General features: G+C 48.1%; 1 protein-coding gene across 1 annotated transcript in view; it reads right to left on the bottom strand.

Moving 5' to 3' along the window:
- The window catches only part of ARHGAP31 (Rho GTPase activating protein 31), a 133,540-nt gene extending 116,669 nt beyond the window's left edge, over nt 1–16,871 (bottom strand). The window contains exon 1 of the mRNA XM_083171570.1: nt 16,208–16,871. Coding sequence (XP_083027696.1) covers nt 16,208–16,298 — 91 coding nt within the window. The 5' untranslated portion in view covers nt 16,299–16,871. The remainder of the gene's footprint in view (nt 1–16,207) is intronic.
- Nucleotides 16,872–19,950: the final 3,079 nt, after the last annotated feature.

Raw genomic sequence — 19,950 nt, forward strand, 5'->3', positions numbered from 1 at the left:
AATTTAACATTGTTCTCTATGGGAAAATTGCGTTGATCGCATCAGTCGCATCGCGGCCCATTATAATGGGCCGCGATGGACGCGATCAACGCGATTTTGTCTTTGCCGGCAATTAAAGCTGGTAATTGACAGAAAATCGGGTCGATCGCGTCGATCGCATGCCTTAAGTACCTTAACTTAAGGTATGCGATCAACCCCGACGGGCGCCGTGCTAGGAAACAAGTACCTTTTCTTTAAATCCAGTATTTTCTATTGCGAAATGTCTGGGTTAAAAAAGGGCTTTGTAAAATCAGGCAACTTTAATATACCGTTTTCTGCATCGCCTTCCCACAACTTTGTGTTGTCTTTCTATTTCTCTTCCCTGTGTATGAGAGACTGCACTCAGTAACCCCTTCACTGCCAAGAGTGTAAATGGATGCGGACAGCAGCTGCTTATGTGGATTGATGTAAAGCAGAAGTAGAAATTTGTTTTCTAAAAAAAAAACAAAGACAAGTGAGCATCTGCCTGGCAGGAACGGCCCCACACGTGACAGGCCGGATAGACCAATGTCAGTGCTCTCAGCCAGTCCTTGGAAACCGAATCTCTGTGTGGTTTCTAATAATACATCTGAACTGGTGCAGGGAACAAGGCGCTGTAACCCGTAGCGCACCAGGCGCCGTTACAGCAATGTATTATTCAGATTGTCCTTCGAATGTGGCTTTCAAGCGATTTGAATCTTGAGATACCAGCATGCCATAAAGCAAGCTGACTGGGCATGCTGGGATTAGTAGTTCAGCAGACAGGTGGAGAGCTCTTCCTCGGCCCAAGGTCCAGCACACGTGATCCGCTTTTGTTTTACAGCACGCAATACACGTTCCCCCCCCACTTCTCTCCTGCAGAAAGTGGCTTATGAGTTTTCCATGTGTAGAAAGTGACTTCATATGAACATATCCCAGTAATCACTGGGTGTGACTCCTGGTGAGGACTGGAACACTTTCCACATAATATTTTGCCAAATACTTATTTGCAGCAATAAAATCTGCACAATACACGCATCCTCCCAGCTGTATTACTACTGTCAGGGCCTCTCCTGAGCTTATCGCTGGTAGATCCAGTTATCTGGGTACAAGGAGTCTCACCAAGTCACCCTCATTACCCTAATCACTTCCAGACACAAACATGGCAGATATGACGCAAGCCGCTGCTGTACAAATAACACCACTCGGTGCTGAGTCAACACGCTTTATAGCGGCGATATGTTTCCGTTCCTCCCTGAGTGAGAACATCTGGCATTTATTGTGAAGGCAGTCCCTATATTGTCTCTGGTGAGAAAAGTACAGTGCGTGCGAGGATCAAGCTGGCGCGGGCTCCTTGGCGTAACAACATCTGCGCTATAAGTTCACGGGTCATTTTGACCGAGTACTCTTTGGCTATGGAACACTGAAGGAGTGGGCCTGGCATCCTGAATACCCCCCCCCCCCAAGTGCTTACCATCCTAAGACGGGCACTGGTGTTATTTATTTCAGGAAAGCCTCAATCCTAGGCTGCAGCTGCCGGTGGAACCTCTGTATATTTTCATTTTTATAGAAAAACATTGAATTTCATGGTATTTGTTCCCACCCAAGACACCAATTTTTGTCAAATATTTCTTTCTAACTTTCCCACTTCCTATTCTATAGGTCCCTGATTCCTGGTTGCATGCAGTTCCAAACGACGGCGCCTCAAGCAATTTACTTTAAACTGCGCAAGCGGCATGGGTTGCAAACGCATCTGAGAGTATTCATCAGCAGCCTGCTTCCCGGTTCTCACACACGGATAAACGGCTATTACTGGGAGGCAGGCCGGTGCAAGGCTTCTCAGCAACCTAGGCACAAATTCAACCTACTGCCCCCCCCCCCCCCCCCCATACTGCCACCAATACCCACTTTCCAACCCCTTAAGGCATGTCTCCTGCTTTCCCTGTAGGCCCCCCTTTGCCACCCACAACAGAGTACAAGTAGGAGGGGTAGCAAAGTAGGGAAATATGCCCTAAGGGAAGGTATGGAAGTGAGGTCTTAGAGGTTCCACAGCCGCCACCTACATTAAGTATAACAAGGATCCTCATAGACATCCATGATTTTTTGATAGGCAGACTTGGTGGCGCCCCCCCAGATCCCGGCGCCTAATGGTAGAGCCGGCCCTGCTGGGAGGCGGCATTATTGTCCTGGTGGCGTGAAGTGGGTGTGTGGGGTGTGGATTATTATATAGACCAGGCATTTCCAAACTGTGGCCCTCCAGCTGTTGTGAAACTACAAGTCCCATCATGCCTTGCCACACAGTTTTTCTAATAGGGAATGTTAAAACTATGGCAAGGCATGCTGGGGTGCGTAGTTACCCAACAGCTGGAGAGCCACAGTTTAGACATGCCTGATATAGACAGTGCCTAGACAGACAGTCAATAGGTGAATGCCAAAAGGTCGACAAGCAATCGGTCGACATGATCAAAATGTTGACAGTGTCGTCATGGTCAAAAGATCAACATGGGAAATGTCGAAATGTCGAGTGAGTCAAAAAGTCAACATGAAAAAAGAGTTCCACATGAGTTTTTTTTTATAAAAAAAAAAGAAATTGTGACAATGTCGACAATTGTCAACATTGACTCCTAATTAGTGTATCGCGTATGCTCGCCATGCTTCGGGCTCGGCTTCTCCATCTATGCCGACATGGATGGTGAAATAAGAACAAGCCAGTTTAAAATGAACTCATGAAAAACGTATGTCCGTGCGTTTTTTTCAATTTGACCCTGTTGACATTTGTTGACATACAAAAAGTCAAAAACTCATGTCGACCTTATTTGCCCCTATTGTAAATGGCGCGCATTGGGGATTATATGGTAAGGATCAAAAGCTTTCTCTAATGGGCAAAACCATGTGCACTGCAGGTGGGGCAGATGTAACTTGTGCAGAGAGAGTTAGATTTGGGTCAGTTATTCTGCTTCTATGCAGGGTAAATATTGTCCGCACCCTAATCTAAATCTCTCTCTGCACATGTTACATCTGCCCCAACTGCAGTGCAGCATGGTTTTATCCATTCGAGAAAAAATTTGCTTTGATATCATTACTGAATAACCACCATTGAGTGGGATGTACTAACCTTTAAACTGCAGGAAAAAAGTGAGGCACGGTGCCCTAAGCATTGCGAGTGACGCGAGGGGCTGCGGTTGACTTCCAACTGTGTCCATGTCGTCTGTGTCGACATTTGGGTCAAAAAACAATGAAAAAACCCATGTCGACCTGTCGTCCTAAGGCATTTGACGACCTAAACCCATGTCGACCTTGTCCCATGTCAACATAGACACATGTCGACCTTCAACCATGTCGACCTTGCTGCCTGTCGATCCAACGGTGTCAACCTAATGACTGTCGACCTAAGTCGGATCGACAATACGATCCACACCCTTCTGAAGCTTGGATCAAGTGGGCAATGCCATCTTTAGATGGCATTACCCAGTAGAAGCCTCTGAGCTTCTCGTTGCATTTTACTCTGATAGATTCTAGCAGATCCCTCCCAGCACCCCCTGCCCTTGTCATGCCCATTATATTGTCTATAACTGTGCAATATTATAACACATCAGAGCCTCAGCCTGGATAACGCATGACATCCTATATCCTGCTGCACACAGGGTACTGTTATTTTTGCTGCGGCCCCTCCTTCACTTCTACCCCAGACAACAGATGTCTGTGCTTGGAATGAATATACAGCAGTGTGTGTATGTCCAGCGTAGGAGGCGGCCGGGCCCGGAGACTCTGCCATTGCTGCTAGTGGAGCTGTACATCACCTTATCTGCTCTGTAACACATTCCCAGGCCCAGAGCATACTGCAGGCAAAAGTACAGACTGAGAGACCGAATGGGGACATAGTCAAATGAAAAACTTATATTAAGAACTAGATGGTCTCAAAGTCTTTTAACAAGCAGTTACCCGCCCTCCGGCCCCACTTTATACAGGTAACAACGCAGCCCAAGCACTGGTAGGGGGGAGTCGGCGCCGCTGCAGATGTGCTCTAGCCATCCACATGGAATGTGCTGAAAACGGCCCTCCAAAAATGGCCACGTTGGCAATGAGCATGTAACCACCTGGCAATGAGCATGTAACGAGTATGTTACCCCTGGCAATGAGCAAGAAACCCCTAGTAATGATCATGTGACCCCTGGCAATGAGCATGTAGGTGAATATATACATATATATAAAGGGTAACTATGCCTCACCTCTATGAGTTGAAGTACCGCCACTGACCACTAGAGGCCACTCGACAGACCAAATGACTCCTATGTGTGGAAAAAGATACCATAACTGATCTGTTTCAACCTTGCTGGATGTGGAGAGAGGGGGCTGTGAAGACAGAGATCGGATGTAGGAGCAGATAGAGACTGGAGGGGGGGGGGGGGAGAGTATGTGGGGTAAAGACAGGGTAAAGGCAGTCACAGCTCAAAGCAAAATAAAAAAACTGTCACAATAAAAAAAGAAAAATCGCAATTTTTTTTAAGCCAGGGAGCACAAAATATCTATTTCCGTACATGTCCATTTCCGTGTATGTCACTGGGTTACGTGACCACTGAGAAAGAGCGACGGTTACATAGACAGACAGAGCGTGACATTGTCTCTATCACAGGGCAGGTGAGCACATGTCCATCGCTTCCATTATATCTCACCGCAGCAACACAGTATAACAGTATACCGGCTACCTGCCAAATACTAATATAGTGAGCAGAGAAGGGGAGGGGGTGGGGGGAGACGACGACATCAGTTGTAACCGAACTGATTTGTGTCAGTCTCCACCCAAAATAAAAATCAGAGGAGTTATTGTTATTCTACTGTATTTAAAAGGTGCCACAAGGAGTCTGCAGCGCCTGACAGCGTACAGGTTCAATTCAGACCTGCTCGCTAGGCCGCGAAAACTCACAGCCTAGTCGAACAGGTCAGCGCCACCCCAACGACCATCGCATTTTTCTAAAAAAAAATTGGGTGTCAATGTCGACACGGTTCCCCAATTAGTATCCTAGCACGGCTCACGCTTCAGGCTCTTGTATTCTCCCTCTATGCCGACGCGGGTGGTGAAGTAAAAACAAGCTGGATTAAAAAGAAAAAAAATCAGGAAAAATGCACGTCGACCTTCTCAGGTGCCTACCTTTTTTCATGTCGACATTTTGACCCCCAACGGCAATTTGAACCTGTCAAACTTAAGCATGTCGACCTGTTTCAGTCGGCACTTTGACCTCGTGACCCTGCCCACCTATTCCATGTCGTTGAATAGACTTTTGGATAGACTTTGGGATAGACTTATTGACTGTCTACCTAGATACTGTAGATCTACCAATCAGAACCGCCACTGACATTCCCACAGGGCAGCACCAGCCGAACCAGAAGGTCAGGAACACACCAGAGAAGGAGGGCCCTGCTGGTGAGAGCTTGCAATCTATAGTGGAGGATGAATGTCAACCTTCCCATTTTTGACTTAATGCTTGACCTTCCAACACTGTCGTCCTATTTCAGGTGTCGACCTAAGCATTGTCTACCCAATGGTCAACCCAATACATGTCAACTGAATTAGGGTTAAGCCAATGACCCCATACCCTCTTCAACACATTCAGCTAGAGCTGCACCCATGAGCAAACGGTATCTGAATGATAGGCGGACACCATATGGTCAAATGGTCGACGTGACAATGTTCAACACATTAAATGTTTGACATTAGTTTTTTACTTTTTTTCTTTTTTAAACTTTTTCATAAAGAACACTTTTCAAAAACAAATGTATTTCGCGACTATTTGCAAAAACTATATGAAGGACGCAGAACCGCACCTATTATCTATCAGTAACTGATACTATAATAATAAGAGATGACTCGGATTAAAAGCCGCAGCACAAACTACAAGTACCGTGCAACGCACAAATACAGGACTCAGAATCACAAGAAGTACAACGAAGATAATGATCCAACTAAGCGTTATTGCTTGGAAAAATACATCATTAGCACAATATTTCTCAGGGTTAATCGATCCGGGACCTTAATAATAAATACATATGTAGCAGAAAATAAAGAGCTTATGTTTTAATATGCATGACAATCAGATTTCCCCTGTAGGCATACAGTAAGCAGAAAATTGGAGTTTTCAATTAAAGGCGCATCTGCTGTCAGGATTGGTCAGAAATGCAGTGCAGGGAACAGGCTGATGAAAGCACCTGATAGTAACTCTTATGGTGGCCAGGGTTCATGGTGCAGGGGGGTCCTTTGTGCGGTAATGCTATGTGAGAAGTAACAACACGCGTTTCGCTGGAGCTTTTTTAAGACGTCTTCAGCATCTACCAGAATGGGAAGGAGTCAAAAGTAAGTGCACAGAGGCAGATATACTAAGCTTCGGAGAGTGATACAGTGGGGAGAGATAAAGGGTCGATTTACTAAGCCTTGGAGAGAGAGAGAGAGAGAGAGAGAGAGAGAGAGAGAGAGAGAGAGAGAGAGAGAGAGAGAGAAGTGAAAGGAGATAATGTACCAGACAAACAGCTTTTAACATGTTACAGTTTTTGAAAATGTCACTTAGTAGCCAATTGGCTGGTAGTTTATCTCTCTCCTCTTTATTACTCTCTAAGGGCCAGATGTATAAAGTGGAGAGTGATAAACAAGCAGCCAATCAGCTCCTATCTGTCATGTTGCAGGCTGGGTTTCAAAAATGACAGGTAGGAGCTGATTGGCTGGCTGTTTATCACTCTCCACCTTATCCCTTTTTGAAGCTTGATACACCTGGCCCTAAGCCTCCCGGAAGGGGGGCAAGCCTCCTGAATTTGGCGGGGTCCCCGCACCCCAACCCTCTTCTGCTGATATGTCGACTTTCATGGCTCTTTCGGGTGGGGGCGGGGCGAAAATTACACAAAGCACGTCATTTAGCACTACCCCCTCCCCGAAGAGCCGTGACTCACAGCATTTAAAGGAATGGGGGCTGAGATTCAGGGGGCAGGGCTTAATGATGGAAAGCTCCACCCCTGGAAAAGCTGCAGACTAGAGAGTCTCCTCTCCAGGCTTCTCCCAAAGAACAGACTCTTAAGCTAGGCAAGTACGTCTCCAAGCCTTAGTACATCTCCCCCATAAGCTTTTACTATATCCAGACAGAATGGCTTATTTTTTGTTCCCTCGCATATGAAACATTAACCAACATCAACAGAAAAAGTCGTTGGAGGGTGGAAAACCCGCTGTTCATTATACAGTGCAGCCCATTCAGCCACCTTTCTAGCACACTATAAACGTGTTATCACCCGCTGCAGGCATGAGGTCTCTTACTATAACATCCTCTCCTCATTTGTGCGATTTCCCCTTCTAGCCGGCCTGTGGAATGCCTCAGAGTGCCAGGTGCAGGTTCCAGCATCTCTGCAGCCCGGATGGTACAGGCTGCGATTAATGACGCTGGTGGGCCGCAGCGATGAATATCCCCCTGTACCAGCGCACACGTGTCTCTGAGCCCATTTGTCTAAGAAATGGAGTGAGCGATACAAGCACAAACATGAATTCGATTTTGGCTGCTGATCAGAGACCCTGCGAGGCGCAGAACAGACCCGGCTCTATGGAGAGGGTGAGCGGAGAAGGGCAGGTGGGAAACAGATGGACGTCCTAACTCCACAGCTTTCCCCCTGACATGTGGCAGCCATTACCCCAAATTCCTGCTGCTATTTCAGTAGGGACTAGAGTCGCTTCACCAAAGGCATCAGCCCCGAACGTTGCTCGGTCTCACTTTCTGGTACTGTAGTAACTGGCGTCTGACAACCTAGTGACAGATTAATAGGCATTACCAGCATTTAGTGCCCGGCCGTCGGCTCTGGCTTCTTTACCTGTCACTTAAACTACAGTTGCCAAGTCCTGGGGCCTGATTCAGACCTGATCGCACCGCTGTTAATTTTCAGAGCCCTAAGATAAGGTATACGCCAGCGCACCAGAGTGAAATCCCGCCCCGTGCAAGTCTGTGCTCACCATGTAATGATTCCCCAGTGTGTGCAGTGTGTGCGTAGCCCAGGACTTACTCAGCGGCTGTGATAGAATCAGGCTGATCGGGGGCGGAGCTGACATCACATGACTTCCCCTCATACACCTGGCCACGCCTGCATATTACCTGACACTCCCAGATAACAGCCGCTCACCATGTAATCATTCCCCAGTGTGTGCAGTGTGTGCGTAGCCCAGGACTTACTCAGCGGCTGCGATAGAATCAGGCTGATCGGGGGCGGAGCTGACGTCACATGACCTCCCCTCACACACCTGGCCACGCCTGCGTATTACCTGACACTCCCAGATAACAGCCGCTCACCATGTAATGATTCCCCAGTGTGTGCAGTCTGTGTGTAGCCCAGGACTTACTCAGCGGCTGTGATAGAATCAGGCTGATCGGGGCGGAGCTGATGTCACATGACTTCCCCTCATACACCTGGCCACACCTGCGTATTACCATACCCTCCAACATTCGAGGGTCAGAAATCGGTACACAGTCGGAAAGGGGCGTGGTCAATTGTAAAAAGGGGGCGTGGTCACCCCCACTTTCCGAATGTGTACTGGGAATATATATATATAGTAAGTGGACATAGGATGAGGCAGCGTGTTGAGATTTATAGGTGTATAGCCGGGACAGGAAGAAGTGTGAGTAGGACATTGGATACAGCGAGAACACTGTTCTGGCGAGTGGCACGGCAGACACATACTCGCTGGCGGCAGAGAGAAGGGGTAGGGAGGTAGGGACACGCACCTGTAGGGTTGGGGAATCTGCCAGAGATGCGGGCATACTTCACTGCTGACTGTAGCAGCCATCGACAGCCTCTTCACTCAGCTGACTCACATGCCGACTCACACTTTTCCTGCTGCCTGGTTCTGTCACTGCCAATAGCGCAGGGCAGGCCACGCTGCAGCTCTGAAAGCCCAGCAGCCGGCCCACAGTGCTGAGAATGGGAATGTCCCCCGGCCCAGCCCGCCTCTGCCTGGACGCATGGGTTGACAACAAAACGGGGTGTGATTGGAGAAGCGGAACTCGCTTACTAGCACCCTAAGCCCCCTGGGAGATGTAATTTGGCCGGCTATCCCTCTCAACCTCCCCGAAGAGCAGCCGGCTGTGAAAAAAACTACAAATCCCAGAGTCGGAGGAGCAGTTTACCAAAAAACGGTACATTCGGTACACTTTGATTTAGCCGGTACAGACCGTTAAAAAACGGTACTGTACCGGCTAAATCGGTACAGTTGGAGGGTATGTATTACCTGACACTCCCAGATAACAGCCGCTCACCATGTAATGATTCCCCAGTGTGTGCAGTCAGTGCGTAGCCCAGGACTTACTCAGCGGCTGTGATAGAATCAGGCTGATCGGGGCGGAGCTGATGTCACATGACTTCCCCTCATACACCTGGCCACACCTGCGTATTACCTGACACTCCCAGATAACAGCCGCTCACCATGTAATGATTCCCCAGTGTGTGCAGTCAGTGCGTAGCCCAGGACTTACTCAGCGGCTGTGATAGAATCAGGCTGATCGGGGCGGAGCTGATGTCACATGACTTCCCCTCATACACCTGGCCACACCTGCGTATTACCTGACACTCCCAGATAACAGCCGCTCACCATGTAATGATTCCCCAGTGTGTGCAGTCTGTGCGTAGCCCAGGACTTACTCAGCAGCTGTGATAGAATCAGGCTGATCGGAGCGGAGCTGATGTCACATGACTTCCCCTCATACACCTGGCCACGCCTGCGTATTACCTGACACTCCCAGATAACAGCCGCTCCCCATGTAATGATTCCCCAGTGTGTGCAGTCTGTGCGTAGCCCAGGACTTACTCAGCGGCTGCGACAGAATCCAGTTGACTTCTCCTAAACTGTCTGGAGACACCTGCATTTTCCCTGACACTCCCAGAAAATGACCGATTACCACCCCCCCAAACGCCAGATTCCTGTCAATCAACTTGTGTACAGCCAGAGATTAAAAAAAAAGTAGCAGGATGTTATCGCAGGATGGTCTCCTGCATGTGCACTATGGGCCATACGCAGGGGCGGATCCAGGATAAAATGACAGGGGGGGCACCATGATAAAAAAGGGTTTAGGTGGGGGAGGGGCGGTGTTAGTGGTGCCAGTGTACATGCTAAGAGAGCAGCAGAGAGAGGGTGGGAATGGAATTCAAAATAGGCCCTGGCATTTACAGTACGCAGGCCCACCATGGCGACAAAAGTGAAGGATGTAGTTGTGCGCGCGCCGAAGGCGTGCTCCGGAAAAGGGTGTGTGGCCACTCAACAGGGGGCGTGTCCTTGAGTGTAGTGTACAACACCATATACAACTTCTACACATTATGCAACAAAATACTAGACCCCATTATACTTCCCCCTTACACATGATGCCAAATGGAATAAAACTAAATTCACATAATGCCACATGGATTGGGAAAAAATTCACATAATGCAACACTGATTGAACCAAAATTCCGATAATGCCACATGGATTGAGCCAGAATTCACATAATGCCACACGGATTGAGACAAAATTCACATAATGCCACCTGGATTGAGCCAAAATTCACATAATGCCACATGGATTGAGCCAGAATTCACATAATGCCACACAGATTAAGCCAAAATTCACAATACGCTTCATAAACAGGGACATTGTCCACCAAAGGCTCGCATTAAACATTTACACCATAATGTCCATTACACATTAAGTTACACACCATTATGTCCATTATGTGTTATGCCAAACACCATAATGCCTATTAAAAATTATGATACATAAGTGCTGCTTCTCTACATGCTCATTACCAAGGGTTCCATGCTCATTGCCAGAGGTTCCATGCTCGTTGCCATGTGGGATTACATGCTCATTGCCAAGGGGGAATACATGCTCGTGGTAAATGGGGGACAGCAGAAGTGATAGCCACTGACAGTGGCAGAGCCTGGCTGTATTCAGAGCACTGCAGGTACCGGCTATTTGAAATAATACCCCTTTCACACCAGAAAATGCATTCCCAGGTTGGCCCCTTTTACACCAGCCTAGTCCCTGCATTTTCTGGTGTGAGGGGGAGAGAAAACCACCCCTCCCCCTTTAACCAGTTATCTCATTTAACCGCCTTTATCTTCGGAACCAACTGACTCATTTACATGAGACAAGTATCATATTGAAGAACTTTTGAGTGGGCTTTGAATGATTTTGGTCCAGTGAAACTGATACGTTTGGTTCCAGAGTAATCTGCACTCAAAGAACATGAACAGCCATGAAATTACATTTCAAAAATAAAAAAATCGGTTTACACGTAATATCTCTGGAACCGATTGACCGATTTGAACCAGCCTGATATCATATTGAAGGCCCAGCGATTTGGAACTGAATAAAATAAACTGGCAGCCGTCGGAACCGGGTGGGGGTCGGAATTGATGGATCCCATATTTTCCTATGGGGAAAAAACGTTACAGGTTTGCCAGGCGATATCTCCTGTTCCCGGGGGGCTAGAGACACAGGGCTGGGCTCGTTGGAAAGCCCTGGTCCTCAGCTACAAAATAAATGACAGGGGGTCACGTGCCCGGGTGCCCCCCCCCCCTGAATCCGCCACTGGCCATACGCATGTGCAGTCTATCAATTATCGCAGCTGTGCCATCAGGTTCAAGGCCCTTATTCTGATCGGTGCGGCCGGATCCGATTATGCGGCCAGGACCGTGCGTGCGAAACCCCGCCTTCCATACGGATCGCCAACTCCGTCCGTACGCGGTAATAAGCTGGCCGAACGGACCGCACGTGTATTTTTCACGGAATACGCCTCCTCCATCTTAGGGAACCTCCCCCATCATTCGATGGTCGCAGACCATCGAATGCAGGACCGAGTGCTCCACCAGCTCCCGCAACCTCAGACCACACGGACATTTTTCCGTGCAAAAGCAGGGATCTGGGCGGGCAGCTGACATCCGGTGATGTCATATGTCCGCCCCCTACACGTGCGTCACGGCCGCATTACCATACGTACGCCCAGCGTTTGCATGGGAACGCCCATGAAACGCGGGGCGTATGCATATGGTAATGAGCCCAAATAGCCCTTCACGCCCCTCTCCACCCCCTGGTCGGAGTGTTCACATTTCATGCGGGATTTGGTCGTACGCCCCGCTCGCACATGCGCAGAGACGCCTCTGCACATGCGCAGACACAAAACATCGGCGGCACGAACGCACGCGGACATTACCGCACCAACCAGAATAAGGGCCCAAATTAGGCCCCTAGGCCAAAGACCATGGGGCTAGATTCTCTAAGCTTCAAAAGTGATAAATTGGAGAGTGATAAACAGCCAGCCAATCAGCTCCTACCTGCCATGTCACAGACTGTGTTTGAAAAATGTCAGACAGGAGCTGATTGGCTGGTTGTTTATCACTCTCCATTTTTTCACTTTTGAAGCTTAGAGAATCTGGCCCCATAAGAGTTGTAGTTGACAGTTATAGCTTCGGCTTGTGGGGTACAACAGGCAACTTCTGACTCCCAAGGCGTTGTGGAACTGCAAATACCAGCATGTTTTGTAGTGCTAACTAACACAGCAGGGGAGACGCAGGCGCTCAGTCCTGTTGCCTAAAAACCCGCATCGGTTTCTGTGACAATTTGAGATTCCTTTTTGCACTACAAGATTGCCTGATGAGTCTGTCTCTGGATTTGCCCAGGAGTCTCCACGTGCAGGGAGTGAGGTGTTGTTTTGCGCATTGCCAACCGAATGATGGCGTCTGAATGACGCAATAGTGGCCTTGGCAAAGGCGGAGGGCTAATTGCATCTATATAGACCTCTTCCACTTGGGATAGGCACTATAGGGGTAATGGGAGATCAGCGGTAACATTTATTTGACTGCCGCCCAAGGCTATTTCGGTAAAAGCAAAGATGAGAGGGAGGTCATCCCAAATCTCAGGGCCAAGGCTCGCTTAAATCATTTAGATTATTGGATATACCATCAAATATATCAAAGGGATTCAATGAGAGCAGCATATTCTAAAACAGGGGGAAAAATCAATTAAGTGCTGTATAAATAAATTATAGAAATGAGCGCATCAAAGGCAGAGGATCTAAACTGATTGGTTTGATCAATATAGGGGAAGAAATTATCCTATACACATCAGACTTCCTGTCTTCAAAATGAAGGAAGGGTACTAAAGTGAGCCATAAATGTCTGATAACAGATAACAATAGCTTGCAGCGTGATAGACATTATACAAAAAAAATGGAGAATATAACTGGAGGCATTCAATTAAAAAAAAAGGGCCGCATTCTTTTTCATTTAGATAGGCCACATTCTCGTTACTATCAGTTCAACCCACAAAATGGCTGCCGTCAGCTTCACTTGAGTCAATGAGGGAGATGTTTCCTGATGTAAACCCTTCACATTTTGTTGTGACAGCTCGTCATTAAACCATTGAACCGACTACAAATTGACCTATTAGGGATTACGGGCCGATTCAGACCCGTTCGCAGTTTTTGCTGCCTAGCGGGCATGTAACAGCAGCCCTGACAAACGCCCGCCCCCCCCCACACACACGTCATGTGACAGGCATCGGCCTGCATACGTTCCTTGTGTAGTCACCAGCATTTTCATGGTGATGCCTTCCCCTCGGTGTCCGCCCCCTCTGGAGCGAGCGGTTCGCTGAGTGTGAAACTCGCCAAAGCCGTTCGCTCCTGCACAGACCCCCACCATTTGGCCCTGTCCGATCAGTGCTGAATCAGGCCCTTCGTTTTTTTTAATCAACAAATAAAATGTAGGTCCCTATCCACGACTATTATGTGGCTTACGTGAGGAAATCTTGAAAACATGGACTGTTGGGCATATCAAAATGCCTGAGAGGGGCTCCTACTCTCACATACCTGAAGCCCACAGGGGTAAAATTGCTAAAGCTTCTAAAAAAATTAAGAGGTGATGTTACCCATAGCAACCAATCAAATTCTATCTATCATTCCTCTATTGCATCCTTAGACAGAATCTGATTGGTTGATATGGACAACATCACCTTTTTTTTATTTTATAGAAGCTTTATTGATTTACCTCACGGTATTTATGTAACGTGAGCACCTGAATGACTGGCCTGCTAGTCAGCGAAGTGCTTATAGACAAAGATCTCCTGCTACATCCCATATACAGTCCATGAACTCCGCCACAGCCACGTATATGTCTCACACACACTGTAATTATCAATCTCATACAATTACAAGGTCTGTAATTACTGTAATCTTCTATCTCAGAATACAGCATGCCTCAAGGACAGGGAACCAGGAGTCGAGCAGACATGTCCCGAACGTGATCGATAATCACAGCTATTACTTAGAACTTTGCGAGATGCTGGTATAAGGGAAAATAACAATAAAGTCTGAGTATAGATATATATTACAGCGGGCATGTCACCCACAGAGCAGTGGCGGCCATATTGGGAGCTCAGCCAGTACCCCAAAATCTCTAATTGATAGTGACATCGCTGAGGCAAGAGGCAATCAGTGCCTCATGCCTCGGCGAGGTCAGTGGCTCAGAATGAATGGATTGGCTGCATTCTTATTTATTATTATTTATTTACAGTTTCTTATATAGCGCAGCATATTCCGGTGCGCTTTTTATAAGAGAGGCTGTGTTAATATGACAGGTCCGCTATAAGCACAATCAGCCTGAACCATCCAGTACTGTACATGGCTTATTACTGTGTTATATTCTAGTGTTACAATGTTATACCCCTTTTATACCAAAAATGGTATTTGGTTTTTGATCCCCGCTTCATGCCGGGTGCGACCTGGCGTTTGCTCCCTTTTACACCACCGCTTCCCCCAGCCGCCGCTTGGAGATGACGTCATCTGCAAGCGCCGATCCCCGCTGCCGGGACCCGGACCGCTGTGCTGGGGCAAGCCCAGCACTAAGGTAATCTGCTGGGCTGCCCCCAGCCCCCGTGCACCCCCCTAGCCCTCGTCCGGGAGGTGAATAGATGCCGCACACAGGCATCCATTCACCTCCTCCGCTGCCGCCGCTGATGTCTGTAGAGTATAGCAGACAGCAGCGCAGGCTGTGTGCGCCCCCCGTCCAACCTGCGGACACTGCGGTCTGCAGGTTGCACTTCCCCCATTGATCTCAATGGGAGCCGGGTCAGATGACCCGGCGTACCCATTTACACCACCCTCTACCCAGGTCCTAGCCGTGTTCTACCCAGGTCAGGACCTGGGTAGATGTCCCGTGTAAAGGGACACGGCATGTCCCATTTACACTGCTGCTGACCCGGATCTGACCCGCCAAAGACCTGGGGTTTTGCGGTGGTGTAAAAGGGGTATTATATGTACAGTATTTACCATGTGCTTTTCCAATATTGCCTTGTACTGTAAGTCATTGTTTTTGCGCAGTTATGTATTGCGTTGAGCGCCATATAAATAAACATTACCAGTACTTCTAAATAATAATATAACCCGGTGCCCTGTATAATTCCAAAATCTTTCTGTGTTATCTAATCTAGAGAAACGTAAGCCAGTGGTTCCCAAACTGTGCGCTGCGGGGCGGTGGTCCAGGACCACAAAAATAAATACTGGTCAATGCGGTATTCAAAACCAGAGCGATCAGCTGCCCGTCATGCAATAGATGTGGATTTCCCACTCCAGCCCAGCACAATTTATTTCATTGAATAACTTTTTTTTCTCAATCAAAAACTTTTGGCCTAGGGGTGCCGTGAGAGAAATTCTGGACGTGATTCAAGAAAGCTTGGGGACCACCGAGTTAACCATTTCCCTGCCGGGAGGCCCAGAAGAGCGCAGTCCGCTTATTCCCAGCGCCGGAGGAGTTAATGTCCTAAGGATACCTTACGTGAAGTTTTTTTGCAGAAATACTTTTGCAGTTAATTCGAATCAGATGTTCCCTTCGCGGGAATAGACAGATCAATGTGCTTGGGGGGGGGGGGATTAAACCCCATCCCCACCCCAACCTAAAGAATGGGGGTTCAGCCAACTGTTCCAAACAAAACTCAGATTCACTTCCTAGGGTTTGTCTGATGCTTAGTAATAAGTTGCATCACTGTAACGGCTGACACATACCCTGATCATATCCTGTGCAGTTATCTGCAGAGATGATACAGTTATGTCCTCTGATATGACATTATTGTAACATGCAATGGAATAGGCTGGCGCTACATAAGTAAATGTTAATAAAAAAGCATTTGGCCAGTATAGCGGCGCAGGAGGAGGGGGGTGGACTTACCATCCTGCCCAGTGGACTCCAGGTACTCAGTCAGATCACATCCAAAGGCTCCTTTCCTCTTGAGCTTCGCTTTAGCTCCCTTGTTCTTCATGAGTTGGTCCAGAGAGGAGCCCCCCTCCCCTCCCGGTGGGAATAAGACAGATATCTATGTATTAGAGGAATAAGGGGGGCAGTGAGGTGCCAGCCAGCATCTGAGATGTCCCAGCAGTCGCTCCAACAAGTCACTCCATGAAGCGGCTCCAGGCAGGAGATCAGCTGTCACCCCTGAGGTGGGGAGGGGTGGGATGCAGCAGGCAGCAGCAGACAGGGATGGTCTGAGAATGGCAAGGGGGAATGGGGGCTCACATCCTGGGAGAGAGGTAGAGGCTGCTGGCAGGAGGGTGGGGGAAGGCTGGCATCTGGAGAGACAGGGAAGGGCACAGCCTGATGCCAACTCTGCCACCTAGGCAGCAATACCAAGTGTCCACTCTCGCTCTCTGAGTGCTCCACACCCAATCCAGCAGGGACACAGGAGCTAGCACTCAATGAAGACCCTCCATAGCACTTCCAAAGTCTGCAAATGACTTTTTTTCCCACCTATCTGTATTTTTTTTCCTCCTTCCTCCTTTTCTTACAAATCACTGGGTTATCCAGCTCAGGAAATGCTGTTAAGGAAATGAGGAAGGAGGGAGGGGGGGCTTGTTTTTTTGGCAGTGAGTGTGTGCGGGGTGGGGGGATGTGGTGGTGGTATGACAGGGGGGAGGGAGGGAGAGGAGTCCTGACATGCAGCAGCAGATAACGGGACAGGGCTGCAGATAATCCGCTGCTCCCTGACTACTTCCAACTGCAGCCAGGAACTTCCTCTCAGACTCCTCCAGAGGGGACATGTCAGGGGCTGGGGCTGGGCTGGAGGAGCTGCACCAATGCCAGCGCTGCTGCACTCATTGCAGCCTCTGACTGACACATTACTTCATTATTACTGGAATATGAATATGATAATTCTATATGATAAAAGACTGACTGTGCTCCTCACCTCTATGGGGGGAATTCAAGTGTTGTGGATACTGTTGCTTGACCGGATGCCCGCAGCTGCCAGCGCTATTTCTGTTAGCTTGTTCCGTAATTTTGATGGAATTTTAACTAGTTCCATATATAAAATGATTCTGCTGGCTTGCAAAGTCATTAACAAAACATTAGTTAGATAGATAGATAGATAGATAGATAGATAGATAGATAGATAGATAGATAGATACGATTAGGTAGAGATTATATATAATTGAAGGTATTAAAGTGCGAAGCCGCAATATTTGGTTATGTACCAACTAATATTATATTTATATATATATAATTATCACTATTATTATTATTTTTATAATTATTATTATGAATATATTCTAGCAAATTATATACATCATATCCCTTTTACACTGCCCTCATTATCCCGGTTTATTGGACGTGAACCCAGGTAATTCAGACCTGATTGCTGCTGTGAGAAGTCACGCCTCGGCTGATTATCGGTGAACTGTGCATGCTTATGGGCCGCAATGCTCATCTGCGACGCCTGCTGGCGACGGAATCCTGATACTTTTTTCCTCCGCACGCAGTTCACAGGGTGATTGACAGGAAGTAGGCGTGGGGGGGGGGGGGTAACCGGCCGTTTCGTGGAAATGCCAAGAAAAGCGCAGGTGTGCCAGAAAAAAATGCAGGGAGTGCAGAAGGGGATACGTTCATTGGGTCACCCCCAAGTAGATCAACAAGCATTAGGTCGACACCACTATGTCAGCATGCAGGTAGGTCAACATGACTTTAGGTCGACAGAGTCATTTGTTCAACATGGTCATTAGGTTGACATGGGGAAGGTCGACAGTTAAAAGGTCTACATGTTTTTTTTTTTATTGTTTTTTGAGCCGACATGTGCCAACAGGCAGTCCATCCACTAGTGCGTGGTGGGAGAATAAAATAGTGTGCCCGAAAAATGGCGAGTGAACGCGGTGGTATGTTTCGGTGTTCATGTTGACAAGACATGTGCTGACAGGCGGTATTTTATGCCCTACCATCCACTAGCGGTGGGGAACCTCCGGCCCGCGGGCCGTATACGGCCCCTGGAGCCGTTTTTTGTGGCCCGCCCACCCGCCCGACAGCCATACAGCGAGTCTCATACAGGGGAAATCTTGCGAGAGCTACCGACCTCTCACGTGATTTCCCCTGTATGAGACTCCCTACACAGCCGCCGGACCACACAGACCGGAGAGATACAATACTTGCTAAAGTGCTGGGAATGTGACGACAGCACCAGGACGGATATGCCTGTATTAGGGAGGGTGTGTGTGACGTCAGCACCAGGCCGGATATACCTGTATTAGGGAGGGTGTGTGTGACGTCAGCACCAGGCCGGATATACCTGTATTAGGGAGGGTGTGTGTGACGTCAGCACCAGGCCGGATATACCTGTATTAGGGAGGGTGTGTGTGACGACAGCACCAGGCCGGATATGCCTGTATTAGGGAGGGTGTGTGTGACGTCAGCACCAGGCCGGATATACCTGTATTAGGGAGGGTGTGTGTGACGTCAGCACCAGGCCGAATATACCTGTATTAGGGGAGGGTGTGTGTGACGTCAGCACCAGGCCGAATATACCTGTATTAGGGGAGGGTGTGTGTGACGTCAGCACCAGGCCGAATATACCTGTATTAGGGGAGGGTGTGTGTGACGTCAGCACCAGGCCAGATATGCCTGTATTAGGGGAGGGTGTGTGTGACGTCAGCACCAGGCCGAATATACCTGTATTAGGGGAGGGTGTGTGTATATAGACAAGTCCGGTGATAGTGCTATATATAGTCCAGTCCAGTGATAGTGCTGTATATAGTCCAGTCCAGTGATCGAGCTGTATAAGTCCAGTCCAGTGATCCTGCTGTATAAATCCAGTCCAGTGATCCTGCTGTATAATTCCAGACCAGTGATCCTGCTGTATAAATCCAGTCCGTGATACTGCTGTATATAGTCCAGTCCAGTGATCGAGCAGTATAAGTCCAGTCCAGTGATCCTGCTGTATAAATCCAGTCCAGTGATCCTGCTGTATAATTCCAGACCAGTGATCCTGCTGTATAAATCCAGTCCGTGATACTGCTGTATATAGTCCAGTCCAGTGATCGAGCTGTATAAGTCCAGTCCAGTGATCCTGCTGTATAAATCCAGTCCAGTGATCCTGCTGTATAAGTCCATTCCAGTGATCCTGCTGTATAAATCCAGTCCGTGATACTGCTGTATAAGTCCAGTCCAGTGATCCTGCTGTATAACTCCAGTCCAGTGGTACTGCTGTATAAGACCAGTCCAGTGATACTGCTGTATAACTCCAGTCCAGTGATCCTGCTGTATAATTCCAGTCCAGTGATACTGCTGTATAATTCCAGTCCAGTGATACTGCTGTATAATTCCATCCCAGTGATAGTGCTCTATAAGTCCAGTCTGTGATACTGTTGTATAATTCCATCCCAGTGATACTGCTGTATAAGTCCAGTCCAGTGGTACTGCTGTATAAGACCAGTCCAGTGATACTGCTGTATAAGTCCAGTCCAGTGGTACTGCTGTATAAGACCAGTCCAGTGATCCTGCTGTATAAGTCCAGTCCAGTGATCCTGCTGTATAATTCCAGTCCAGTGATCCTGCTGTATAAGTCCAGTCCAGTGGTACTGCTGTATAAGACCAGTCCAGTGATCCTGCTGTATAAGTCCAGTCCAGTGATCCTGCTGTATAAGTCCAGTCCA

This window comes from Crinia signifera, chromosome 2 (genome assembly GCF_055691185.1).
Source record: "Crinia signifera chromosome 2, ASM5569118v1, whole genome shotgun sequence".
Lineage (NCBI taxonomy): Eukaryota > Metazoa > Chordata > Amphibia > Anura > Myobatrachidae > Crinia > Crinia signifera.